The sequence below is a fragment of the Armigeres subalbatus genome, chromosome 1 (genome assembly GCF_024139115.2).
Source record: "Armigeres subalbatus isolate Guangzhou_Male chromosome 1, GZ_Asu_2, whole genome shotgun sequence".
In the NCBI taxonomy this organism is placed as follows: domain Eukaryota; kingdom Metazoa; phylum Arthropoda; class Insecta; order Diptera; family Culicidae; genus Armigeres; species Armigeres subalbatus.
In genome coordinates this window covers 308,787,975-308,815,970 of record NC_085139.1, presented here as the reverse complement: position 1 = coordinate 308,815,970, position 27,996 = coordinate 308,787,975, and the positions used below count along the sequence as shown (strand labels likewise).

General features: G+C 41.8%; 1 protein-coding gene across 2 annotated transcripts; it reads left to right on the top strand.

Annotated features, from left to right (window-relative positions):
* Positions 1–707: 707 nt before the first annotated feature.
* Positions 708–20,763, top strand: LOC134207898 (protein trachealess). 2 transcript variants are annotated; one of them, XM_062683935.1, is made up of 5 exons: positions 708–1,034; positions 13,771–14,817; positions 14,894–14,991; positions 19,643–20,124; positions 20,186–20,763. In XM_062683935.1, exons 2-5 carry the CDS (start codon positions 13,775–13,777, stop codon positions 20,351–20,353), a joined length of 1,791 nt encoding a protein of 596 aa, XP_062539919.1. In that variant the 5' UTR covers positions 708–1,034; positions 13,771–13,774; the 3' UTR covers positions 20,354–20,763. The 2 variants fall into 2 exon arrangements, with proteins under 2 accessions (XP_062539919.1, XP_062539918.1); XM_062683934.1 differs by having other exon boundaries at positions 712–1,034; positions 14,885–14,991.
* Positions 20,764–27,996: the final 7,233 nt, after the last annotated feature.

The window sequence follows — 27,996 nt, the reverse complement described above, 5'->3', positions numbered from 1 at the left end:
GGGTGTGGTCCTTGATTTCAATCTAGGACAAAAATCATAAAAGCATGAGGACACTTGGCCACGCTTATCTTCACCGTAACTTGAGAGGGGAAAGAAGTGTTGATGTAGTACTTACTTAATGGGAGGACCACGACTCAGCGACACCCCCATAAGTACTACGTAGTTGGATATAGGGGAAGGTATTCATTGGGTCAGGATTTGCCTGTAGCTGACAATGTGCCAAGATAGATCTACCCAGCGTTACGGGGATGATCATAAACTAATCAATAATAATCATTATTATTATTATTGATAATCTTGTTTAAGCTCAGTCCACCTACTGTTTCTAATATAACATTTTCTTCTAGGTCATGCCTGCCGTATATTATACATTTTCCATGGAAAAGACTTCAATTCAAAGATCAAGTGAATCCAACAAGAAACCAACACTCCAATAGGAATATGCTTCCAATCACCAATCCAGCAAAAAAAAAATGCTCGATGAAGGAATCCCATCTACGCCCATATTGCTCTGCAGCGGCATGCGTGATGAACCATCCCAGTAGCGGCAACACATCAGCAATCACCATTTTCCACCCTCCCAAAGAGGAATGAATCATAACAACAAGCATGGATCGGCTGGAAGACGGCCAGTGCGCAAGAGAACGAAAGCGCGCCTTATCAGCCTGGTTGTTCATCAACACCATCAGGATGGATGAACCACACTCTCTCCGCGGTCCACTGTCGCGCGTATCACCACCGCACAGGCGAGAGCATCACCGTCATTCGTTTGTTCACTGGCCGCGCTACCGAACGCGTTTCAAATTTGGGAAAATGTGCAATTGAACCCGAGCGTGTAGTCCCTCTTTCAGTCGAGTATCCTACAACGGTCCTGCTGCTGCTGCTGCTGCGGTGTGTGTTCTGTGTTCTTCAGTGTCGAAAGGAAGAAAGTGATCCGAGTTTGGTCCATCTAAGGGCCGAGTTCTGAGGTCTTGGTGTGACCGGAGGTGCCGTCGAATTGCCTAAGCGAAGCGGTCCAAGCTGGAATTGAATTCGTAAGTATCAAGTTTGGAGGACTATCGGCGCTTCGTCACTTGTCTCGCGCGGTGCCTTATTAGCGTTTTCTGTTTGAAATGCAAACATCGAAAAACGGATTTTTTTTCTCGGGCGGTGTTCGGATGGGGATTTTTCGGGGACATTTGGTGATTGTTTCAATAGTGATCGATGTTCATGTAGAAATCTGAATTTCTGATTTATTCTGAGATTCTCGAGACAATGATCAATGTGATTTATGGCGGAATTACCTTGAATTGAACTCGAGTTTTAATGTGGATACTAACATTACCTATATAGCAATTAAAATAGGCCAGATGAAATTAACTAAAAAAATATGCAAGTAGTTAGCAATCTGTAAATCTACTTGGCAAATTAACATAATCTTTTTAAATATGTTTCAGAAACTCTTTTCAGATATTTTTCCTTCACAGAAATGTCGTAGAACGTTTTAAACTTGGTCTGGTGGAATTCCCTGAAATTCGAACAAATTAATTCAAAGACAACCCATAAACATAATGTATGCATCTTCGAATTTGAATGGTGTGTTCTGTAATGCAAACACTCGTTTTTACAACACCACGGAGAAAGTGCTGCACAGGCTCCCGAATTTCGATGTTGGCATTTCAAACACAGAAAATTTATTGTCCATTTACACACCTCTGGTGCGCATTATCTTTCACTTGAAGATACCGAGATTTTCGGTTCACTGATGGAATTGGTGATAAAAATGTCCGTCGGAATAGTAAATCTCGTTGACAGATTTGTTCCGCTTCTGGTGATGTTTATATGAACAACAAAGTGTGCTCCTGTATTCTATGAACACCGATTTCATAGAAATGTATTCAAAAGTTACAAGATTCATGATTATGTGATATATGATTCAAATACCAATAATGATTAGAACATTTTGTTGGAAATCCTGATTAATCCATTATAATTGTGCAAGATGATGAGGTTTATGATAACTATCAAACGTAAAATCTGATGGTAACCAAATTTAAGTTGTTTTATATTTTATTAGATTTTGTTGCGTTAAACTCGATGAAGGTATAGCTTGGAGCTAAGATGATCCTAATATGTATGCTCTTTTCTGAATGTATATTTTTTTAATCTATATGAATAGCGATTCTTGAATCAAAATCCAACTTTACTTAGTTTAGCTACTGAATGCTGAAGGTTGCCTAAAACCAGTACAGCTCATACAGTAATCAACTAAACGATTGAATGTAATTGATCAATCATTCTCACAGTGCGAATTTCAGGGAATTGATGATTACAAAAATCTATAACGGTTTTACGAGCGTCTTTATAGTCAAGTAGAAAGAAAGGTAAATAATGAAATCTTGAGCTTATTCTACGAGTGGAGTGACGTGAGACTCCTCGAATGACGTGAGAAGAGTCGTATAGCCCCATTTGAATAACATGGTCACCTCACGTGAGAATTGCTAAAATCGACTCACCTCACGTCACTCGACTCGTAGAATAAGCCCATCTGTTTTTTTAAACTCTATATTTCCATGAATTTTGAAATAACTTCAGTTCTTCACTTATCTTTATACTGTCAGTGCTTCGAAGGTAACTGTCAAGGGTATGGGACTGGAAGCAACGACCCTCAGGTCCAACCTAGGGACCTTCCGTATACAACAAATACGTTAATTAATATTAATAAGGTCGTTACAAATATTTAATTAACATTTTGTCCTACCGGTCTCCGAAATGTAAAGGGGGGGGGGGGATAATAAAAAATAAATAATAAATTGAAAAAAATCAAAAAACTCCTCGGATATAACACTATGGGTCTCCGGGCCTTCTATAAAAAGTTTGTTTTTGGAGCGATCATATAGCCTTTACCGTATACTTAGTATACGAGAAAGGCAAAAAGGGATCAAATCCACCATCGCCTTATTGTGGGCAAACGCCTACTTTTAAAAAAGGTATCACATTCACCATTGCTTTAATCCAGGAAAATGCCAAATTTTAAAGAAGGTATCACATCAACTATTGCCTTAATCCGGACAAACGCCTAATTTTAAAGAAGGAATCACTTCCACCATTGACCTAATCCGGGCAAAAAGTGATCACATCCATACTTTCCTCAATCCGAGCAAGCGCCTAGTTTTAATGAAGGGGTCACATCAATCATTGCCTTAATCCGGGTGACCATCTACTTTTAAAGAAAGGGTCACATCCACCATCGCCTTATGCCAAGCACACGCCTTCATTTAAAAAACAGATCATATCCATTGTAGTAATTCGAGCAAATAAATACTTGTAACTTGCCCAACTTACGCTTCCATCACCGACCAAGTATACAAATCCGCTGGTGGACTTCCGGTCAGTTGTGTCACCGCCCCAGTCGGCATCGCTGTACCCGATCAGCGAAAGGTTCTTCGTACGGTCACTGCTCAACCTTAGCTCACAGACAAACAGACGTAACAGCTTGAACATTTTTCTGAAAAATCCATCGCTCAACTTCTCTACCACCATCTTGCGAGTGTGTTACACGAAACAATGTTTCGTATGACATTGTCACCAGAAGGCGCTGGAGTGAAATGTCAAGTTCGAAGGATTACGACGCTAGCACCTCTAGTTGTGAAACGCGCAATCAATCAAATTCAAATTGATCGTTGAAGTCATGGTCGATGGTATTTTTTCTGGTGTTACGTCTGTTTGTCTGTGCTTAGCTGATGGTTTTGTGTGGCTACAAGATAGCGCACCACACGCTTTAACTCAAGCCAGTCCCGTTGCGCAGGCTGGCTGGTCTTTCTACTAAAGATCGAGATCCCCGCTGATATGTCCGGTCTTGTATTCGTAGCTATGTATAGTAACGCATCGACGAGACTATGATATTGAATGTTGTCAGCCAGTGGCTCACCAGCGTCCAGTCTGACATACCCGGGATCTAGTGGGTACTTAGACGTCTTCGCACCAGCAAGACCGAATCGATCCGCAACCTCATGAATAAAACACTTTTGACTCAAAGAATATACACCCTGCTTATCCTTCGTTACATTAATGCCAAGAAACAGCTGCATCTCACCGAGGGAAAAAATTTCAAAATGCTGCTGCAGTTCTCGTTCCAGCTGTGTAATCCGCTGTCCATTCTTGCAGACGATAATCATATCGTCGACATAAATCAACACATAAATCCACTCACCGCCACTGCATCGTTTGATAAACAGGCATGCGTCCGCTTCCGACTGGCGGAGCCCAAGACCAATCAACACTTCCTTCACCATCGAGTTCCAGACCCTAGCGGCCTCCGTAAAGACTCCGGTTCAAATTGCACACTAGTTCTTCTTTGCCCGACACTGAATAACCCGGGGGCTGACGCATACAAATTTCTTCTTGCAAAACCCCCTTCAAGTACGCATTTTTAACGTCTACATTCATTCATTCATTTATTTAGTTTACATCAACAGCAGATAACACTGAATCAACAATTTGACGCCACAATACATGATTCGAGGCCGCATCTCTCCATCCTCGGATACGCCCCACACTCGCCAAGTCGTTCTGCACCTGGTCTGCCCATCTCGCTCGCTGCGCTCCACGCCGTCTCGTACCTGCCGGATCGGAAGCGAACACCATCTTTGCAGGGTTGCTGTCCGGCATTCTTGCAACATGTCCTGCCCATCGTACCCTTCCGGCTTTAGCTACCTTCTGGATACTGGGTTCGCCGTAGAGTTGGGCGAGCTCATGGTTCATTCTTCGCCGCCACACACCGTCTTCTTGCACACCGCCAAAGATGGTCCTAAGCACCCGTCTCTCGAATACTCCGAGTGCTTGCAAGTCCTCCTCGAGCATTGTCCATGTTTCATGTCCGTAGAGGACAACCGGTCTTATAAGCGTCTTGTACATGACACATTTGGTGCGGTGGCGAATCTTTTTCGACCGCAGTTTCTTCTGGAGCCCGTAGTAGGCCCGACTTCCACAGATGATGCGCCTTCGTATTTCACGACTAACGTTGTTGTCAGCCGTTAGCAAGGATCCGAGGTAGACGAATTCCTCGACAACCTCGAAGGTATCCCCGTCTATCGTAACACTGCTTCCCAGGCGGGCCCTGTCGCGCTCGGTTCCGCCCACAAGCATGTACTTTGTCTTTGACGCATTCACCACCAGTCCAACTTTTGTTGCTTCACGTTTCAGGCGGGTGTACAGTTCTGCCACCTTTGCAAATGTTCGGCCGACAATGTCCATGTCATCCGCGAAGCAAATAAATTGACTGGATCTGTTGAAAATCGTACCCCGGCTGTTACACCCGGCTCTCCGCATGACACCTTCTAGCGCAATGTTGAACAACAGGCACGAAAGTCCATCACCTTGTCTTAGTCCCCGGCGCGATTCGAACGAACTGGAGTGTTCGCCCGAAATCTTCACACAGTTTTGCACACCATCCACCGTTGCTTTGATCAGTCTGGTAAGCTTCCCAGGGAAGCTGTTCTCGTCCATAATTTTCCATAGCTCTACGCGGTCTATACTGTCGTATGCCGCCTTGAAATCAACGAACAGATGGTGCGTTGGGACCTGGTATTCACGGCATTTTTGGAAGGATTTGCCGTACAGTAAAGATCTGGTCCGTTGTCGAGCGGCCGTCAACGAAGCCGGCTTGATAACTTCCCACGAACTCGTTCACTAATGGTGACAGACGACGGAAGATGATCTGGGATATCACTTTGTAGGCGGCATTAAGGATGGTGATCGCTCGAAAGTTCTCACACTCCAGTTTGTCGCCTTTCTTGTAGATGGGGCATATAACCCCTTCCTTCCACTCCTCCGGTAGCTGTTCGGTTTCCCAGATTCTGACTATCAGTTTGTGCAGGCAAGTGGCCAGCTTTTCCGGGCCCATCTTGATGAGCTCAGCTCCGATACCATCGGTTAGTATTCGGTTAGTTACTGCAAATAAATTCTTCTAAATTCAAGCATACAACATCGTTATATTGCTGTATGATTAAGTGTTTAATTTTGATAAAATATCGAAAACAAAAGTGTGCATAAAAATTGCCTCGCCATAACAAAAAGGTGGTAGAGAATTAACACTGTTGTTTACATTTTAGAACCAAATCCAGATGACGCACATGTCGGGGTAGGGCTTCAGGGTTTTCTTTCAAAGAACACGTCTTCCCGGTATAAGGCGAAGGGAGGGGTTACGCCTCCTTTAAATGGATGCATTTGTTCGGTATAAGGCGAAAGGAGTTGATAATGCCATCTTTAAAAGAAGGCGTCTGCCCTGTATAAGGCGAAGACAAGGGTAACCCCTTCTTTAATTGGATACATCTGCTCGGTATAAGGCGAAAGAAGTTGCTAAAGCCTTCTCTAAAAGAACACGTCTGTCCGATATAAGGCGAAGGGGGGGGGGGACGCCTTCTTTAAATGGATGCATCTGCTCGGTATAAGGGGCAATTGAGATTTTGAAAACTACTTCTAAATATTCTGGGAGGCGTTCCTTTGTAGTGCGGAAAGATACGCGACTGCCAAGCAAGACTATGCTGAAGGAGGCTGGGTTCAGCTGTCTAGGAAATTTATCGAAATTTTTTTTCAGCTTTTATAAAAGTTTCAATGTGTTGATCTCGTGTTAAACGATCGCAATACAAAATGGTCACTTGGCTTAGAGACCTCGCAGGTAATAATTGTGGGAATGCTGAATGAATAAAGGCTATTATTATTAATATTCCGCGAAATGGTGCATTCCGCGAAATGGTACATTCCGCCAAAAGTCATTCGGCGAAAAGGTACAAACCGCCAAATGTTATTCCGCGAAATGTTCAACCGCGAAAATGAATTCCGCGAAATAGTTTTCGGTGAAATGTTATACAATCTATTTTGCCAATCTAGCCGGTATAAACTATTTGATTTGTTGAAACCACTCAAATTACTTTGTTTTTTGCTTTATTGTGATATAAAAACAGATTTAAGGATAACATGACCTTCATATACACCAAGCTCGCTTTTTACGCGGTTGATTTTCATCAATTATTCTATCACCTCAAATTCCACGACTTTTTCAATTTCACCTAATTTTTAACCTTTATTAATTCCAAGTGCCAAAAACAACCAAAACTAAAATGCGTAAAAAGGGACCCCAGTGTACCGTGTAATAAATATATGAGTGTATGTGGAATCCGATTAAAATGCTAGTTGATGAGGGTGCAGATTGCCCACGAGCGTGGGTGAGTGAGTAAATGAGTAAGTGAGAGATTGAGCAAGTGAGTGAGTGAGTGAGCAAGTGTGTGGGTAAGTGAGTAAACGAACAAGTGAATGGAAGATTATTGTTCATTAGAGTATGAATAAATGAGTAAACAAACGCGATAAACCAATAAATGAAGATATAATCGTATGAGAGAATGAGTGACTGCTTAAGTGAGAGAGTGAGTTAGCGAGTGAGTGAATGAGTGAGTGAGTAAATGAGAGAGTGAGTATGTGAGTGAATGGACAAGTTATTAAGAGAAAGAGAGTGAATGAGTATTGAGTGAGTCAGTAAATGAGCGAGTAAGTTAATGTGTGAGTGAGTAAGTAAGTGAATAAGTAAGTAAGTTAGTAAGAGGTTTGGTGAGTGAATGAGTAGGTGTGTTAGTAATTAATTCCACGCCAAGTGACCGAGAAAAAGTGAAAACTTGCAGGTGAATATTATGAATTCCAACAAAAATAGGTGTATCTACTTACTTTAGGCCCACATTTCGAAAAAGCATTTGATCTGACCGTTTGAGCCGCCCTTCTGGCCAAACACTCCTCCCCGTTTTTGAAGATTTTTAAGAACATGCCATTTTCAATAATCGATGTCCCCGCCCCTGATAAAGCTACAAAAAACGTCAATACCAGTTTTCCGCTTGAAATTTTGTGAAGATTTTACAAAAAAATATTTCAGATGCAAAGCAGTCTTGCCAACTACATTATCTTTATAAAAAAAAAAAAAAAAATAGCGTTTTTCTCAAAATACGTATAAATTTTTCTTTGATTTCTCAGCGGATTTGAGTTTATCAGGCAATTTCCTGTCAGAAACACTTATCGTTACAAAGTAAAATGAGCAGTTGCTGAGTTATGACGGTTTTAGTTAGGTATAATTGAAGATTTTCATTCAGCATATCGTTCAATTTGTTCTGTAAAGGTAAACAACTATGATATTGTATTTTTTTTAGTTTTATTCGAATAATTTAAAAAAAAAACATATTTTTGCAGCACATAATTCTTTTGAGGCTAGTGATGCCAGATTTCCACTGAATATGTTTTAATGGTTTAAAGTTATTTTTGCAATTCCTGATCGTAATACCTGGTTTATAGTTTGTCTTTGATTGATAAAACGGCCTACTTTTCCATCCCAAAGAAATGGGTGATGTAGTGACCATTATGCAACTCAAATGGGTTGCATAAATTTCATTATAGCACTCATTTGGGTGCTGTAATGAAAAACCAACATTATGACAGTACTTACATGACTGCATTTTGCTCAATAAGCTCTAATGGTGGGCTACAAAGGTTCAGTTTTAATAGATCTTTAAACGAGGGAAATGCTTTGATTCCATTAACTTCAATGAGATCAAGTTTTGCTCCCGTAAACATCAGTTTGAAGTACTCGTGGATTACACATACACATACTGTATGAGTGCCTGCTGCTCCTGCTAAAACGCATTCGGGCGGCCGATGTTCGGCGAATTTGATAAATCCAATTTGGTAAAAAAAAACATTTTTTCCTTGAAGAGGGCATATATTTCAGACAGATTCGCTAGAATTAAAGCTTCTGCTTCTGCACCCGTTTTCCCCCTTCACGCACGCTTTTGTACTCTTTTTTCCCTGCCTTTTGCCCTGCCTCGCGATAGAAATCCTGAACTTTTTGTACGATTTCTTGTTGAAGAGAATTACCCCTCTTAAGATTGGGGCAGCACAAAATACCTTTTGTGTCAACGCATTTTTTCTGGATTCTGATTTGCTTTGGTTTGAATTTGGTTTAGATACGGGTTGGATTTCGGATAGATTTTCCAATTGGATTTATATTGTTTTTGGATTGGACATGGATTTTGACGACCAGCACAGTTCAGCATTCATATTTTCCTCTGTTTCTGATACCTAAAGAAGGCTTTTTACTTCTTAAAATTTGTTGTTCTTCAGTCATTCGTTTATTAGTATTCAAACCTAATCATTACTTATAAGATTCAAATCTAAAAGCAGGTATACATTTTAAGACCAAAAAAAGGGACTCAAGTATGAATCAAGAGTTGTCTTTCGCGGCACATCAATGATTAACCCGCGACTGCCCTGGGTAGTGTGTTAAGTGTTTTTGTCAGGAAATTGCCTGATAAACTCAAATCCGCTGAGAAATTTAAAAAAATATACGTATTTTGAGAAAAATGCTATTTTTTTTTTAAGAAAAATAATGTAATTGGCAACACTTCTTTGCATCTGAAATATTTTTTGTAAAATCTCCACAAAATTTCAAGCGGAAAACTGGTGCTGACCTGGCACACCACGAAATCGTGCCACCACCCAAACGGAACAGGTAGCCCGAATTCGATTTACGGTCCTTCACATTTCCGGCCCAGTCCGCGTCCGCATACCCTTGAAGTTCTCCTTCGTTGGCACCCAATTCCAGCTTCAATTCGCTTGTCGCCCTCAGGTAACGCAGCACTCTCTTTGCCTCCGTCCAGTCCGCATTCGTTGGCTTGCTTACCTGCCTTCCAAGAATCGACGTGCTTATGGCAATATCTGGCCGGGTATTGACGGATAAATACAGCAAACCGCCGACGAGGCTCTGGAACTTTTCGTTGTTCGGCAGACTCTCCGACTCCTCCTTTCGCTGTAAATATCCGACATCCATGGGAATCCGTGATCCTTTGGCTTCCGTCAGTCCAAACTGTCCAACCAACTTGTCGATGTAGCATTTTTGGTCCAAGCAGTAGGCGTTGTCCTTCTTTGTCACTCTCAAACCCAAAAAATGTTTCACCTCGCCAAGCGTTGTTATCTGGAACTCTCCTGCCAAAGCCTTCACTACTCCATCACTCAATCGTACTCCTTGTCGTTGGATGTGACGATCAGCATATCATCCACATAAACTAGGATGTACACTGTGCTGCCATTCCGCTTTTGCACGTACAAACAGGGATCAGCGTCTGCCTGTTTGAAACCAAGTCGCTTCAGAACGTCAGTCAGCTTTTGGTTCCAAACCCTGGCTGATTGCTTCAATCCATAAATGCTCTTGCGCAACCAACACACCGTGCCTTGTCACTTCCAGCTTGCAGTCCTGGTGGTGCCCGCATATACATAGTCTCCTTCAGTTTGCCGTTTTCACGTCAACGTGTCTAACCTGCATTCGATCACGTCCGGCGATGGTCAACAGCGTCCGCAGCGTTACCTGCTTCGCTACAGGAGCGAACACCTCGTCGTAATCCAAGCCGTGCCGTTGATTGAAACCTTGCGCCACTATTCTTGCCTTTTACCGTGTAAGATTACCATGCTCATCCTGTTTCTTTTTGTAGATCCAGCGGCATCCGATCATCTTCTTCCCTGGCGGCAAAGTCGTCAATTCCCAGGCTTTCAGCTGCTGCATAGACTTCAACTCGTCGTTCATGGCAGCCTTCCAATGGCCACTCTCCGGACCACTCACTGCCTCTTGATAGCTCCGAGGTTCTTCCTGCTGACATTGAGCCAACCTGCCATCAGCCATCCCAAGGAACCAAAAGCTCCAAAAGCTCCCAGCTCTGTGAAGCTGATTAAGCGAAAAATGTACTCTTAAAGGAACTTTATTATTATTATCTTTATTAATGAGGTTTCCGGCCCTGGGCCGGTTCACCTCGCCTCCAAAGGAACTTTTCGGCACCAACATTTCAAAACGGCGAAACTGCTTTTGTAAACAAGAGCCTCTCACGTCTCTGGTGGGCTTATTTGCGCTCACCCACGCAATCCAGCACCATTAAATGAAAGAAGAGGATTCGATGCTTCCATCAGTGGTGTTGGATTGCGTGGGTGGGCTCAAATTAACCCACCAGCGACATGAGAAGCTTTTGTTTACAAAAGCAGTTACGCCCTTTTGAAATGTTGGTGCTATTTTGGGATGTAACGTTCAGGCGGAACTCCCTTCGTTGACCTTTCAGAACGGCGAGGTGTATCTGCGAATTGCTCCTCCTGGACGCGAGCCGGCTCCTCCTGGATTGAAATATTGTCGTCACCCTGGCATGGCACATCGCTTCCACTGGAATCTTCATACACACTCTGGTTACCTAAATCGTCAAATCCGTGTTCCAGCTACTCCTTATAGAAACTTCGAAAACATTCTTCATCTTCACCGTCGTCGTCCAACTCCTCCTCGGTGCTATTTGGCTTCGCTGGTACCTGCGGCAACTCGACCACATCATCATCAATCGCATCCGGAACCTTCTCTCCCAACTCCAAGAAACGAGCATCTCGACTGAAAACGATTTTGTTTGTCTTCAAGTCAATAAAACGCCACGCTTTGTGCTGCTGGGAGTATCCGACGAACGTCATCTTTGTCGCCTTCGGCTGCAGCTTTGACCGCTTCTCCTTCGGGATGAACACGTACGCCTCCGAACCGAACACCTGGATCATACTCATGTCCGGCTTAGTCCCGTACCAAATCTCAAAGGGCGTCTCCTGCACCGGCTTCGTTGGCAATATGTTCTGCAGATAGTTGGCTGTATTAACCGCCTCAGCCCAGTACCGGTAATGCAATCCATGATCAGATCATAAACCGCGCCATCTCCATCAGAGAACGATTCTTGCGCTCCCCAACTCCGTTTTACCGTGTATGCTGTCGTAAACTGCTGTACCATTATGTCAGTTGCCAAACCTTCCCGTTCCAGTTCCAGAATAGCTTAAACGTCGCAATGCCCCAGCTTCCTGTGCCACTCGTGGATACAGCCTTCTGTGTGACACCCGCATTCACCCGATGAACCATTTGGAGATGATAAAGACCTTTGTCCGACGGCGCAACCGTCGCAACTCTATCCCCTTTCGCAACTTGTTGTCAAAAATAACTCGAGCACCCTTCTGCACGAGCCTCCCGACCGAAACAAAATTCACATCAAGCTCAAGAACAAATAGCACTTCACTGAGCGAAATCTTTTTTCGTCATTAGCTCCCCCGACGCCTTTCACTACTGCCCGTTTATAGTCGGCAACCGTCACCGATTTCGGAGTGTCTGCACGCGGTTCACATAACGACACGAAAAACTTCCGATTGGCACACATGTGCGAGCTCGCTCCCGAATCTACAATCCAGTCATTCACCGAACACGCACTGGCCATAAACGCAAATGAGTCCGATTCCGATGCCGCGAGTTTGGTCTTCGCTTGCTTTTTCGACACTTTTTTCGGATCACTTTGCCCGCTCCCGCTCGAACTACCGGCACTCTCGTCCTTCTTCTGCCTCAGCCACAGATTGAAATTTCTCTTCTTATGGCCGGGCTTCTCGCAATGATAACACACAACATTTTTCTTCCTATCGTCCGCTTTCAAAACAACCGAATCCGCCACCGATGATTCCCGCCGCTTGTGCACTTCGTTCATAATCTTCCTTTTTACAAGCTGCAGCTCATCATCAGCTCGGTTCTCAAGTATCGTCGTCAATGCATCGAACGAACTAGGCAAACTTCGAAACACTAGAACCACCTGAAGATCCTCATCGAGTTTTGTCCCAGCGTTAGCCAGCTTTTCAAACAAATTCCAAACGAACTCCAACAAGTGTTCTTCTATGTTGTCCCCATCGTGATACTGCATGTCGCAAATTCGTTTGAGCAAATGCACTTTGGTCGTGAGCGTCTCAGTGAATTTCGCGATGCTGAATAGCGCAGTACTGCCATCAACAATATGTACGTATATCGCCTCCACTTTAGCATCTTAAGTTGCATGATATACGATTTTGTGTTGACTGGGCGCTGAGTGCGTAGTTCGCTCGTTCACGTAGGCTGCAGTCATTATAGCTGCTCGGCGGCGGAAGCCTTGAGCCGGAATGATGGTTTCGGCTGATGCAGCGTCTGCCTGTGTCGATGGGAAATAATTCTGATGGCTTGATTGAATGTTGTACAAGTGTTGTGAGGACGTTCGGAAGGTTCATGCTTGTCAATTCTAACACCCAAAGTCGACTGTTGATGATGACATTGGCGATTCATAGCCGTGGTCACTTGTCGTACTCCGTCAGAAGATAGATTTGATCATGTTGATCCACGTCGAAAAGTTGTTCCGGACCCATTTAAGATGAACGCGGGAAGTCAGCCGCCTGTCGACTGTGATGCCCAGGATTCTATTGGTCTTTCTGGTTAGTATGACGGTACCATTGATGGTGATGGCTTGATGAGGAAGACCTTCTATTGCAAAAATGGTTCAAAGAATAATTTTAACTGGTCGGTTATATGTTTTGGGCAACACCCCTATTCCCGTTCGCAACATCTCCAGAAACCTATGAATAATAGCCATGTATTAAAAACCAGGAAATTCGATAGTAAATCGTTCGAGTAATTATCCTTTCGGACGGGCATGAGATCCGAACATTTTCTGAAATTTCTTCGGATTTTCATCGAGAAATTCTTCTTAACTTTCACAAAAAAATCTTTGGTAGTTCCACGTATATCCAAATATATCCGATCCATATATCCAATCTATGAAACTTTGATAGATTTTTTCACCATTTCTTCATGTTTTATTCTCGAAATCGTCTTCCAAAATGTTGAACCATCATAATTAAATCCACTTGTCTAACGCACGAACTTAATTTTTCAAATCCCGCCCCCAGCATTATGTTCCCATTCTCCTCGCTGCAAGTCGAGTACAGCAACTTCCACCGTTCGTCGCAAATCATGTCCAACGCACTGAGCATGACCAACTCCGGCTTCCCCCACTCGTGGATCGTGTCCGGGCAGGACTTTTGCCCAATCACCTACTCGTCGATCCAGTCGCACAACTCGGCCGTCTCCAACAACCTGGCGACGGTGGAACCGGGTCTGATCGAGCTGCGCAAGGAGAAGTCCCGTGACGCTGCGCGATCTCGCCGGGGAAAGGAGAACTACGAATTCTACGAGTTGGCCAAGATGCTGCCGTTGCCGTCGGCTATCACCACACAACTGGACAAGGCATCCATCATCCGGTTGACAATCAGTTACCTTAAGCTTAAGGAGTTCAGCGAGAATGGTGTTCCGTCGTGGAACAAGGAACCGATCGGATTCCAGAATTACACAACACCTCAGTATTTTAACGAAATGTTCGAGACCCACCTGGGCACGCACATTTTGCAATCGTTGGACGGGTTCGCTGTTTCTACGGGAAACGACGGACGATTTCTGTACATTTCGGAGACGGTTTCTATCTACCTTGGGCTCTCGCAGGTCGAGATGACCGGTAGTAGCATCTTCGATTATATCCACAAAGGCGATCATGCCGAGGTGGAGCAACAGCTTGGAGTCAAAAAGAACTCCGACTACTACAGCGGCTATTCGGACGAACCGCCGGAGAAGACGGTGCTGAAGATAGTGAAGGAAAGCAAAGCTCTTCCAGGGGAGACATTCGAGGGAGACGACCGAGCATTCTGCGTGCGAATGAAGTCAACGTTGACGAAGCGAGGTTGCCATTTCAAATCCTCCGGATATAGAGTTATCCTACTGCTGTGCCACCTGCGGAAGAAGAACAATTCGACGGAGGAGCACAGCGAGAAGCAAACTGTGATCGGGATGGTCGGCATTGGGATCGCACTGCCGCCACCGTCGCTGCACGAGATCAAACTGGAATCCGATATGTTTGTGTTCCGGACCAGTTTGGATCTCACGATCATTCACTGCGAAAATAGGTAGGTTTTTGGAGGTGGGGGCCCGATTTTTGTTATCAATTTAAGAACATACCTTTGGCTATTGCAGAATTTCCAGTTTCCTTGACTATACGGCCGATGAGCTAAATGGGAAGAGCGTGTACACGTTGTGTCACGGACAGGATGCTTCCAAGTTGAAGAAAAGCCACAGTGAATGTAAGTTAATGCGTTGCTAATTTAAACAGGGTGTCGACTCAAATCTGAGAATAAAATTCCCTGACTTTCCAGACCATTCCTCCAAAAATTCCAGGTAGGAAAAATGTGTGTTTTTTTCAATTCCCAGAAGTGTATGAAAATCTCTGCATGTGTAAATCCTTGAAGTCCATATGAGTTCCTGAGCTACTGGAAGCCTAATCACTTCTAGAAACAGAACATTAGGGATTTGTAGAATATCGTAGGCAATTCTGGTCATTCACAAATATTCAAGTACGCAGAACTTCTGAAAGATTTTCATAATTCAAATCTTTCCAAAATTGGCTCAAATGTTATAAGTTCTGGTGCCTTCATCCACCATTGGGAATTCTCACGGACTCCCTGGAGTCGCAATAGACCTCCAATACTGCTGACGGACTTCTTCAAATCATTGAAGTTTTCATTATCTTTCTGGAAATTTGTGTGAAATCTTGTATCTTTTGACACGACTTTTAAACTCTTTCCACACAATCGTGCGAAAGCTTCTAGAAAATCTTCTAATGCCGTTAAAAAATCTTACGGATTAGGTATTTTGATTTTCGTAAATATCGAGGAACCTTCATTAACTCTCAAGTACACTTACGGAGTAAGAATTCTTATTCACTCTCTGTGGAGTATTTGGACTTCAAAAAATAGTTAAGGACTGCTTGAAATCTTCCAGATAATCAAGAACGTAATCCCTACAAGCTCACATAAATCTATGCAGCACTTATAGTAAGCCCAGCAAAACATTCTAACCACTGCAATACTTTAAATAATTTGGTCTGAACACACTGAGGTCGTTTCATTTGGTTAATTGTGGCCTACGGATTAAATAAAGCAGGAGAAAGATCAAAAAAAAAAACAATAGGTTTGTTTTTTTAAGAAAGGGCATAACCAGTCTCAAATGCTAAGGGGAGCTACACCTACTCTTTTTTTTACGATTTTTAGATGTTTTTCAAAAATGGTCTTGGAGTTCCAGCATTGTTTTATTTATAGAAAGTTGAACTACTATCAACTAGATGTCAGACAATTGCAACAAGCAATAAAACTAAATAAGGAACATCAAAATAGAGTATTTTGAAGAACTTGTGGAAATATGTTAGAAGATTCCTTTGCATATTTTTATATGAATCCCTTCACGAAGACATTCAATTAAAACATGAATACGATATAATCTACCAAGTTTAAATCCTTCGGGTTTTTTTTTTATGTTTCAGAATTCTGAAGTAATTCTGAAGTAAATTCTCAAAAATTACCAGAATACTTCCTGATAAAATTGTATTATAAACATCAAAAACAGCGAAAAAAACAACTGAAACATTACCATTGACAACAATATATCCTCCTCTTGTGTCCGAGCATAATTATGGAGTACAGAGTAACGTTTAATTTGGTTTAATTGAGACCATCGCCACATACGTACATGAGGTAGACCATATGATGCTTTTATCCACAATCATTTTCTCCACATGACCATTAATTTGACCACCTAAGAACGTGAGGATCGACCAATGACTTTATAAGCCCATCATTCCCGAAAGGTTTTTAAAAAATTACCTACAGAATATTGTTTGGAGATTATGCCGATGCTGTAGAGTGCCGTCACAGGTCAACAAAAATACTATTCGGGGTTTTCGTTTAACAAGCTTCCAAATATCTAGTTGTTGGTTGTAGGTTGAACGGTTCTGAACTATGGCCTATTTCAGCAATTTGATTGAGTTTCACTGCTTTCACTAGATAATTTTCAAACATTTGGGCGTTACATTTTTTTTCAAAAGGTAATGTGATATATTAGGTTTTTCATTATAGTTGGTTACTAGTCACTGACTGATATTAGCAGTAGTCAGCAATTTAAATCTATCAAGATACATATATCGCATAAAATGAAATTTTCCTACATCATAAGTAAATCAAAATAACTTCATAAGGAATGACTCTCGCAATTGGTCATTGAGTATTCGAACTTATTTTCAGAATATCTTTTGTTTGATGGGAAAACATGACTCAAACGCTACTATTAATGAAAAACTGCAAAACATTCAAAACGACTCCGACATAAAACCACTGAAACTAAATAGGGAAACTGCTCCTTGAATTCATACCATGTACCCAAATCAATACCATTCGAAAACTAAGAATTGGTGCGCTCATTGTTTTTTCTCATTTTTGTGATTTTTTTTAGCAGTGAGCACGTCGGAAAACATCAAAACACGACACAAATTGAGCCTAAACTGTCTGTTTTGCGAATGTTATTGATATAGGAGCATGTTATTAATAATGGAACAGATACCATAATCTAAAATATTAATGGGGATATTAAAAAAATATTTGGATCAGGTCTCAACAGTGACCATTTGAGCAACGTGGCTTTGGAACATCTGTTATTGCTTAGTGATGAATAGAAACAAACTCGATTACCATGGGGAACATGAAAAGGGCCGAAGTAGACTTTTAGTCTATAGCAGGGCTGGTAGCGATAAATGCCGTTCAAAATAGTGACTTAGTGACCAACGATGACGAAAAAAGTGACAAAATAGTGACTTTCAGATGCAGAAAAAGTGACCAAATAGTGACTTTTGTATGAAGTATTGAACAGGTAGTGAGCTGAGTTGCATTTGCATTGTCACTGTGTAACTCGTAGTAGATTGGAAACTAATGTTTAGTAGTTAGCAATGCAAATGCAACTCAGCTTACTAGTGATATGTATCATATTTTTTTTCAAATCCTTATCTAGAATGATATCAGAAATCAAGAAAAGACAAAAATTAGAAAAGCATGAGGACTACTACTGCTGGCCATCTTCACCGTAACTAGGGAGAGTGATTTTTAATAATTAATAAATAACATTTTCAATAATAACAAATCCCTAGAAGTTTGATCAGCAAGGAGTGACACTAATCTTCTTAGCAATGTCACTCCCAACGTCACCTTTTCATTTCGGTTGGTACGGATGTCCCCGTTTCTTCTTTTCGTGAATTCAAAACTTTTTGTTGATCATTATTGATCATCATGTTATTCATTACTGAATAATCTGATTGCCGGGGAGTTATGAATTACCTCCCATTCTCAAGCCTACACGGTGGGCCTGGCCGTTTTAATATTTGTGTCATATTTATGATACGCTGCAAATATTAATGCTGATAAGAAAGTGCTCGGAAACAAAACCGACATTTCCAGGATGCTTTTCAATACTGACTGTGCGTATGCTAAAACAAGACAAGACAAGATAACAAATTTAAATACATACAGTGCCCATTTACCATTTGTTATTCGAGCCCCTAATCTCGGTTGCCCGTGAACCGCTGTTACTAAAAAAATTACCAGGACTCAGATATAACATGAATTTTACCATATCTAAGTTTCGACCGGTGCCAAATCTGCGCCGACTGAAATCCAATTCGCGCCAACTACGCGAAAAATATCAATTTTTGTTATCACAATTTACTGGACGTTTTCTCTTCCAGTGCACTTCATGTAATAAAACTGATTTTTTTTACATTTTTTTTTTAATCTTTATTAAGGAGACTTTCAATCCTGCTCTCAATACTAGGCTGGCTTGTCTCCAATTTTTTACATGATTTTACCACATTGAAAAAGAGCAAAGAAAATATCAATAAGTATCACATCCCTTCTAGATGGTCCTGTTCACCTACGGCTTTGTTGTAATTGTTGATAATTAGACAAACTTACGTGAAAATTAGGTAATAAAATAATCTAAATTCGTTTTTCGAAAAAAAAAAGTTCTGTATACAAATTATTTGAATTCATATAAAAATATGATAATTATTTGAATTTATATTCAGAGAGAAATAGTTCAGAACCTAACAAAGTTGCTCAAGTTTCGTAAAGTGCTCAAGAGTATAATGCATTCAATAATGGGTTGAAAATATCCAAATAATTGGGTAAGCATAGACTTCAAACGTGGAGTCCCTTCTCAACAACAGCTTTATAGGTGCAATTTCTCAAATTTATATATTTTGCTAACAGATTTGCATTTGATTTAGTTGATGATAACGGTAGGTACAAATTTTTATTTTGAAGTTTTTTTTGCAAACGGCGGTGCGAAAATAGTGACTTTAGTGACCATTTTCCGAAAAATAGTGACTTTAGTGACTTTTGGATGCAAATAGTGACTTTTTAGTGACTTGGTTCAAAATAGTGACAAAGTCACTAAAAAGTGACTCGCTACCAGCCCTGCTATAGAGACTGCCAACGGACACACAAAAAATAAGCTTTATAGCTTGCTGGTGGAGGTTGTTGTCGACTGTAACTGCCTCGGAGTATTGTTTATCGGCTATGCAGTCTGATCACCAGCTAAAACGCTATATTAATTCTGATCCTACGCTTCAGTTCCTTCATTGGTCCTTTTTCAATATATTAGAATTGGTTCAGAGTTTCATTGTCATAAGTATCCTTAGTTTAGTATATTGCTCTAATTTTTAAAAAATCACTATAAATTTTCAATATTGGGTTTTGTGATTTTTTTCCCTGACCTCAATCAAAATTCCCTGACTTTCCCTGACATTCCAGGTCCAAAATGAAATTCCCTGACTTTCCCTGACTTTCCAGGTTTTTCCAGGTAGTCGACACCCTGTTTAAATCATTCTATTAACGATTCATTTACGTTCCACAGTGATCCAAAAAGGTCAAGTATTGACCCCGTTCTACCGAATCCTAAACAAAAACTCCGGATACTTCTGGATCCAGACTTGCTGTACGATGGTCTGTCAGACGAAAAATATGAGCGATCAGACAGTGATCTGCGTCAACTACATCATAACACGTCCGGAGAAGGAGAACATGATCATGGACATCTCGCAAATGCCAAATGTTAACCACAACGATTACCACATTGGAAGCAAGAGTGTGGCCGCAGCAGCTGCCAAACGAGCGGCAGCCGCCGCCAGCATGGAGTACGAAATGGAAGTCAAGGACAAGTACGGGGAGCTGGCTGGAAGCCAGAGCGACGCGTACCTGGACGGCCATGTGGACCACAAGGAGCTGATCGACAAGTCACCACACAAAGCGATAGGTCTCGGCATGTTCGACAAGAAGGACGCTATGGACTACAAAGACAAGCACGTGGACAGGGACAAGGGATGCAGCAATAGTAAAGTGAGTAATACACCTCGTTTTGTTTTTACAGTTGAGGATTAACAAAAAATCATTTTAATAGCAACAACGGCTTAAAGCTGGCAGTCCGATGATGAACATGTCGGTCAACGAGAACCAAGGAATCGAAAAGAAAAGCTCCAACGGTAAAAAGAACATCTCCAACCGAGCGAGCGTGATTCGGGTGCTCAACAAGACGTCATCGAAGAAGATCCTCCAGGAAAACCATTAGGAGCACTCTACAGGCCATAGTTTTACCACAGAGACATTCCGCCCTTCCCATTCCACAACTAAACATACTATTCTATCCAGTGTGCTACGCCGCTTGCGAAACGAACAATACTCGTCACTATTTATTGCTTCTGCAATTATTGTCTTCATCATAGGATAATACTCATGACAAATCCAGCATTGTTACATTCTACCCTCTGCAATCGTCATCGTACTACTAATTATAAAAAAAAGCAAAGTAACCAGTGTCAGTATAATTAAGCAACGTTAGCAATCATACCAACTAGTATTTGTAATTATATTATTGATAAGTTAGTAAAGAAAACCATGTAAATCGAGCATCCCCAGAGGATAATAAAAACAAAAGTATTATGTTTTAGTACTATTGGACATTAGTCAAAATTTAAATAAAATGATCAGTTATATGCTTCCGAAATCTCGAAATCCACCTGATAAAAAGAAAAGTGATTCCCGTTGGCACAGTTGGTGTTACATTGGAAACTCAGTGGTCGAAATAAAATCTCAATGGTTCATAGCGAGGATCTCTTCAGAAACACTGAACATACAATCACAAATGTTGCTATCTTCAAGCAGAGATGTCCTACACAGTTGGCAAAAAATCTGCTCTTTTATTTTTCACGATTTTTAACAATCAAATAAAATTCATTCTGTGAGTGCAATTAATAGATAGATATTTGAGTGTATTTGGCGTGCACCAGTATATCAAATTGGAGTGACATTTTGAAAACTCAAATATCCATATATTAGTTGCACTCACTGAATGAATTTTATTTGAATGTGAAAAATAAAAGAGCAGATTTTTTGCCAACTGTGTAGGACATCTCTGTCTTCTAGACTTGCTCCACCCGTGGATTATTAATTTTCATTAATTTTCATAAATTCCTTTGATTGAACTTTGATCAGCTTAAACATTTTCAAGAAACAAATTAATTATTATTTTCTGTTATTACAAGTACTTATTGTGAGTTAGTGTGATGTTTGTGGGGTATTAAAAGACTTCTCGCGTTTGACTTACAGTCAGTGTTGTCCTACACTCAGGGCAAAAAATTCTGCTCTTTGATTTTACTCCATCTAAACGATTTTATAGTCTCAACTAAGTAAGTTCAACTAATAGAAGGATATTTGAATTTTCTAAATGTCATGGCAAACTGTCAAAAAAATGCACTCCAGAGCCACAGGAGCGCTCCTATGGCTCTGGAGTGCAGTTTTTTGACAGTTTGCCATGACATTTAGAAAATCCAAATATCCTTCAATTAGTTGAACTTACTTAATTGAGATTATGAAATCGTTTAGATGGAGTAAAATCAAAGAGCAGAATTTGTTGCCTTGAGTGTAGGACAACACTGCTTACAGTTAAGTGTTTTTATGAAAATGCGTCTTAATACGTACGCTCTCGACTTAAAATTAAAGACACGTTTGCTTGCTCATTTTCTCTCTACGTTGGTAGCGCTGCCTGATACACGGAAACAAATATCACACGGTGTGACACCCTTACGCTAAGTTTTACGTATGTAGGAAATGTGTTTCAATATATAGCATCTGCAACAAATCAGATCAAAATTAATTACTTTTTAAAAATTCTTCCCTTATCATCCCTCAACCTCCAACCTCCTCTTTCAAAACCTCCTACTACTAAACCCTCCATACTGTCATCTGATGTTATAACTGGCTCAGTTGGATGAAATGGTTCTGGGACATTGCGTTTTTGCTCACCCCCTTCGTTTGGTTGTGGATTGACATTACACGATGTTTCAACACTAACAAATAATTCAGTTTCGTCAGCAGAATGCTCCATTACACAATTTTCTGAAGCTACTGTCTTAAGGCCAGTATCGACTTAAAAAGTAGAGAGGTTACGGAATTTTGTTCAATATTACCAAGAGGAATTTTGACAACTGATCTGCATGGAGCAAATTGTCACTTTTACTTACGGAATAATCGAGCAGAATATTTTTCCGAAAGTAAAGTGACAGCTCCCATTACTTTGCGTGGGAACCTTACAAATGCCAATTTTATTTTTTGTTCTTTTTATGTGGATACTGCTGTAAGAATTTTGTTTCGATTCTTTACTTTTCCGAATCAGTGAACGGAATTTAACATGTGATTGAGATAGAAAAAGAAATTTCTTTTGAACACGATACCAACCTTTACTCGTCCCACTAATCGTCACATTTCCTCTAGAGTCAACCGGTTTTGCAGGAGACGAATGTACAGTTGGTGAGAACAAATCAGATAATGAGTTTTCAATGTCTTCCTCTTCGATTATAGTAATAGCGGAAGATTGTTTTACTGCACCCGATTCTGTTTTTACCGTTCTACGGCCGTGTAAAAAAAATCCCATACAAAATTTTTGCAAAGTTTCTTCAATTTGCATGATTCGTCGAGAAATCATAAAACTTTTTTCACACGGATTTTCAAATTTTGAAAACTTTTTTTACACGGAACGCATCCCCCGCATCCCCCAATGACGTTTGATCATTCGACCAGAAGTATCCAGGCGAACTCGATAGTTGCGTTCTCCGAGTATTTCTCGCTTAACTTTTCAAAAGGACCTAAGTAACATTTTTTCATGAATTAATTTGAATACTGCAATCAAAAGCTTTCATGTTGTTCTGTTGATTGCGCTATTCAAATTAATTCATGAAAAAAATGTTACTTAGGTCCTTTTGAAAAGTTAAGCGAGATTTCCTTTACAGCAACAGTTCGCTAACTGGGCGCTTTTTAACTGAACTGTTTTATAACTGGGCGTTCGCTAACTGGGCCAAAGCCCAGTTAAAAAGCAGTTATCCGTCAAAAAACAAAAACAAACACTAGGCTGCGAGGGGAGAATAAATGGTATATTGTTGTCGTTCCAAGTAAAACATGGATCATAACAATGCATCGTAAATCCCCTCGACAGCCCAGTTAAAAAGCGGCGCTCGTTAACTGGACTGATGTTTTAGCCCAGTTAGCGGATGGATGCTTTATTACTGCCGGTGTCCAGGCTTCCTTATTAGGTTTGGTATAATCCCGCACCACCACTCTGTCATCAATTTCTAAGGCTAATTGTCGCGTCCCGGAATGATGTTTAAGCGGGATTTTCTGTTTTTGCAGTAAGTTATCTCTTGCAGTTTGTTATTTCTGAGATGATGTTGTGTCACGTGGGTTCATCATTTCCAAAGAACTTCGGATATCTCTGCCAAGCATCATTTGCGCTGGAGAAAATCCCGTAGAACAATGCACCGCTTTCCTGTACCCCATCAAGAAATTAGCAATTATGCCATTGATACTTTTATTCTGATCATGCAAGCATTTCAGTAGTGATGACTTAAAGGTTTTTACCATATTTTCAGCCCCACCGTTTGTTGCAGGATGCCCTGGACTTGTTAGCTTTTGCTGAATGCTATTGGCCATTAGGAACCTACGAACCTCTCCTGATACAAACTGTGATCCATTATCACTGACCAGCTCGTGAAAGAGTCCAAACCTGGCTATGCACTCAGTTAGCTTCTCAAGCACGAACTGAGCTGTGCAAGCTTTTGTGGGATAAACTTCAAACTTCAAACAAACTTCGGTTTAACTACTGGAACTAACGGTGTGCCCCATTCACTGCTATCGCACTTACTAATTACGCCCTCGTTTTCCATTTTATCTAATTCGAGAGCTACCTGTTCCCGAAACTTAAAAGGCACTTGTCTAGGCTTTTTGAACGTAGGTTGGGCATCGGGTTTCAGTTCCAAACTTATTTTTCCGTATGCGTAACGACCCAGTTTGTTATCAAAAAGCTTTGCATGGCGTGCTAGTATCCGCGACAGCTCTGCTTCATATGCCACTGATATATTGTGTACCACTGCTAACTTTACGTTAAACGCTCTCATAAAATTCTTGCCCAGTAAAGGTGGTCCTCGTCCATTCGCTACTGCGAATAGAATTTGTTTCGTGTTTCCGCTATACGTCACAGGTAACACGGTAACTCCCACAACCTTCATCTTTTCTCCTGAATATAACTGCAATTGCAACTCTGAACCTTTCAGTGGCCAAGCAGATAGCTTTCGATTATAGAACTCTTCTGATATAACGCAGAGTCCTGCCCCAGAATCCAATTCCATAGTGAATGCTCTATCACCTATCCTAACCTCAATCTCAAACCAGTTCTTTGCTTTAGCTGTTTCTGACATTTTGTTTAACATAACACTATCACACTCACTTATGTAATTCTGCTGGACATCAACTTGATCCGCTTCGTTGCTTCCGTTGTCATCGTGTGGAATCGCTTGGGGCTCCGCCGATAAGTAGAAGTTTCGCTGGTACTCACACGCCACCTGCAGATGACCTTTCTTGTTGCACTTTTTGCACGTATATTCCTTGAATCTGCAGTCCCGTCGATAATGACCCGCCTTGAAGCAAGCCAAGCACTTACTTACTGAACCATCCTGTCGCTGTTCTCTTCGTCCTCCATTTACTCTCGCATTAATCTGCTTTTTGCCTTTGACAAACATTAGCGGAACCGCCATATCGTCCGATTCGTATTTTAACGCCAACTCTTGAGCTTTTTCCAAGGTCAAATTTTCATCCTCCTCGCAAACTCTGTCGAACGCTTTGCCTTCCAGACCCTCCACAAACTTGTTCACTAGGTTATGTGTGAGTGCGTCTCCAAACTTACAGTTTGTTGCCAAATTTTTGACCCGCACTATCCACTGGTTCGCTGACTCCTGGCCATGCTCATGCCGTCTTGCTCGAAAAAACATTCTTCGCTCCTTGTGGACCACAATCGGCGGAGTGAAATGCGTTGTCAACATCTTACACAAAGCTTACAAATACAAATATCACAGTTAGGTATCTTAATTTTGACTAAATTTGCTGCTGAGTGACGTAGCCTTCGGATGACTCTTTAATAAAGAAAAAATCCTTCTTCTTTATTTCTTCCTTCTACTGTCTTCTTTATTATTTCTTCCTTCTACCCTCCTCTTTCTCCCTTCTTGCTTCTTCCACACCACTTCTGACTTCCCCCTTGCCGTCACGTCTCACGTTTCACTTCTCACTTCATCCTTCATCACTTCTCACATCTTACTTCTTCTTTCTGCCATCATCCTACTTTCTTTTTATTCTTCCTTCCTCTTTCTTTCATTTTATTTTCTATTCTTTTTTCTGCATTCTTCTCACTTCCCCCTTGCCCAATTCTCACTTCCTCCATCTTCTTACATATAACTTCTCTCTACATTCTTTCCCACTTATAATAATTCATTTTTCACTCATCTGTTACTTCTCACTCCTCATTCGACCGAATGACCCAACTCCGGCAAAAAGAATGATGCAAACCTGCTAGAGTCAAGCTCCGTACAGAGTTCAGAGCTGCGAATATAGCCTTCAACAAAGTCATTAGGAGTAGTTTGAGAGCGTAAAACCGTACGCCGAACCGTCTTCTCTTTTTTAGGTAATTAAGTACGATAATGTATGCACCACTCCCGTAGGAGACCATCGACCGTGTTTGATTGTACCCGACCGTTGAAACCCGTTGAGAAAAGGACGAAGGTTCCTTTTTCCCCAATTGTGTATGGAAGAAAGGTGGCCAACTAAAATTGTGTTTGTGAAGAACGCTATTAGTAACGACTTAATAAAATAACTGCCAGTTACTCAACTACAACCGACAGCCAGTTTTCCTTCAACACAATCGTGTTCAATTAAAGAGTTGCCCGGTTGGTTTCGGAGCCAACCTCCCCAGTAAAAAAATACTAAACAAAACTAGGAGGGAAAACGGGCTACATTAAATAATTTCAATCAGCTTCACTTCATCGGAACCTTAAATAACAAGCACTGTATAAATGATTTCAGTCTGCAATGTTTATACAAAACAGGAAAAAAACGTGCAGGCCTCGACTAATGTGCGTACGGTTTTCAACAGCCCTCAACATATTCTCACGGCAAATCCAATGCCCATGGATTATGTTTGAAAAGGAGTACTCACTTTGAGAATGGACGGCGGCGCCTAGCAATCTTGCTGGTAATCTTGCTGCTTACGGTCTCATACGATGATTTGGTGCGACGCGGCACGTGCGTCGATATTCTGTCGGTAGTCCATCAATGGAGCGAAAAACGGTTGCCTGAGCTCTTATACTTTTTCTTCTTCTTCTACGGTGATGCCCTGCTTAGGGCGCGTTGATTGGCGATCGCTTCCCTCTTCCGGCGTGCCCCGGGAAAACCTCGCAAGCTGACGCTGGGGTCAAGAATGGCCTCGATGGTTCGGTATGGGTTGTCGGGCGTCGTGTCGGCGTGGTCACGGTTCTACATGCAGAAAATAACCGTTGCACGTGTCAGCACAATATTTCCACTAGCAAAATGCACAATTTACCTGTCGTTATCAACCGCCAGCACAACGATAACACACCGTTTAATAACCTGCGCACACACGAATACTAGCCACAAACTATCTAAGGGAAAGAGGTTAAGTTTTAATTGCTTTGGGCTCAGCTCAGCGTAACAATCATTTCATTTATTTAGTTTACATCTAAACAGATAACACTGAATCAACAATTTGACGCCACAATACACGGTTCGAGGCCGCATCTCTCCATCCTCGAATGCGCCCCACGCTCGCCAAGTCGTTTTGCACCTGGTCTGTCCACCTTGCTCGCTGTGCTCCACGCCGTCTCGTACCTGCCGGATCGGAAGCGAACACCATCTTTGCAGGGTTGCTGTCCGGCATTCTTGCAACATGTCCTGCCCATCGTACCCTTCCGGCGTTAGCTACCTTCTGGATACTGGATTCGCCGTAGAGCTGGGCGAGCTCGTCACACACCGTCTTCTTGCACGCCGCCAAAGATGGTCATAAACACCCGTCTCTCGAATACTCCGAGTGCTTGCAAGTCCTCCTCGAGCATTGTCATTGGTTCATGTCCGTAGAGGACAACCGCTCTTATTAGCGTCTTGTACATGACACATTTGGTGCGGTGGCGAATCTTTTTTGACCGCAGTTTCTTCTGGAGCCGGTAGTAGGTCCGACTTCCTCAGATGATACGCCTTCGTATTTCACGACTAACATTGTTATCAGTCGTTAGCAAGGATCCAAGGTAGACGAATTCCTCGACCACTTCGAAGGTATCCCCGTCTATTGTAACATTGCTCCCCATGGGGACCCTGTCGCGCTCGGTTCCGCAAACAAGCATGTACTTTGTCTTCGAAGCATTTACCACTAGTCCAACTTTTGTTGTCTCACGTTTCAGGCGGGTGTACAGTTCTACCACCTTTGCAAATGTTCGGCCGACAATGTCCATGTCATCCGTGAAACAAATAAATTGACTGGATCTGTTGAAAATCGTACCCCGGCTGTTACGCCAGGCTCTTCGCATGACACCTTCTAGTGCAGTGTTGAACAACAGGCACGAAAGTCCATCACCTTAACTTAGTTCTCGGCGCGATTCGAACGAGGGGGCCTCCTTAGCCGTGCGGTAAGACGCGCAGCTACAAAGCAAGACCATGCTGAGGGTGGCTGGGTTCGATTCCCGGTGCCGGTCTAGGCAATTTTTCGGATTGGAAATTGTCTCAACTTCCCTGGGCATCGTGTTAGCCTCATGATATACGAATGCAAAAATGGTAACTTGGCTTAGAAACCTCGCATTTTTTAACTGTGGAAGTGATTAATGAACA

What these genes read in the sequence shown, in the direction of transcription:
- LOC134207898 (XM_062683934.1), top strand. Translation starts at nt 13,775, where the DNA reads ATGTTCCCATTCTCCTCGCTGCAAGTCGAGTACAGCAACTTCCACCGT. An exon ending in GAAGAAAAGCCACAGTGAAT is followed by an intron (nt 14,992 to 19,642) that starts GTAAGTTAATGC and finishes TACGTTCCACAG; the next exon opens with TGATCCAAAAAGGTCAAGTA. An exon ending in AGGGATGCAGCAATAGTAAA is followed by an intron (nt 20,125 to 20,185) that starts GTGAGTAATACA and finishes TCATTTTAATAG; the next exon opens with CAACAACGGCTTAAAGCTGG.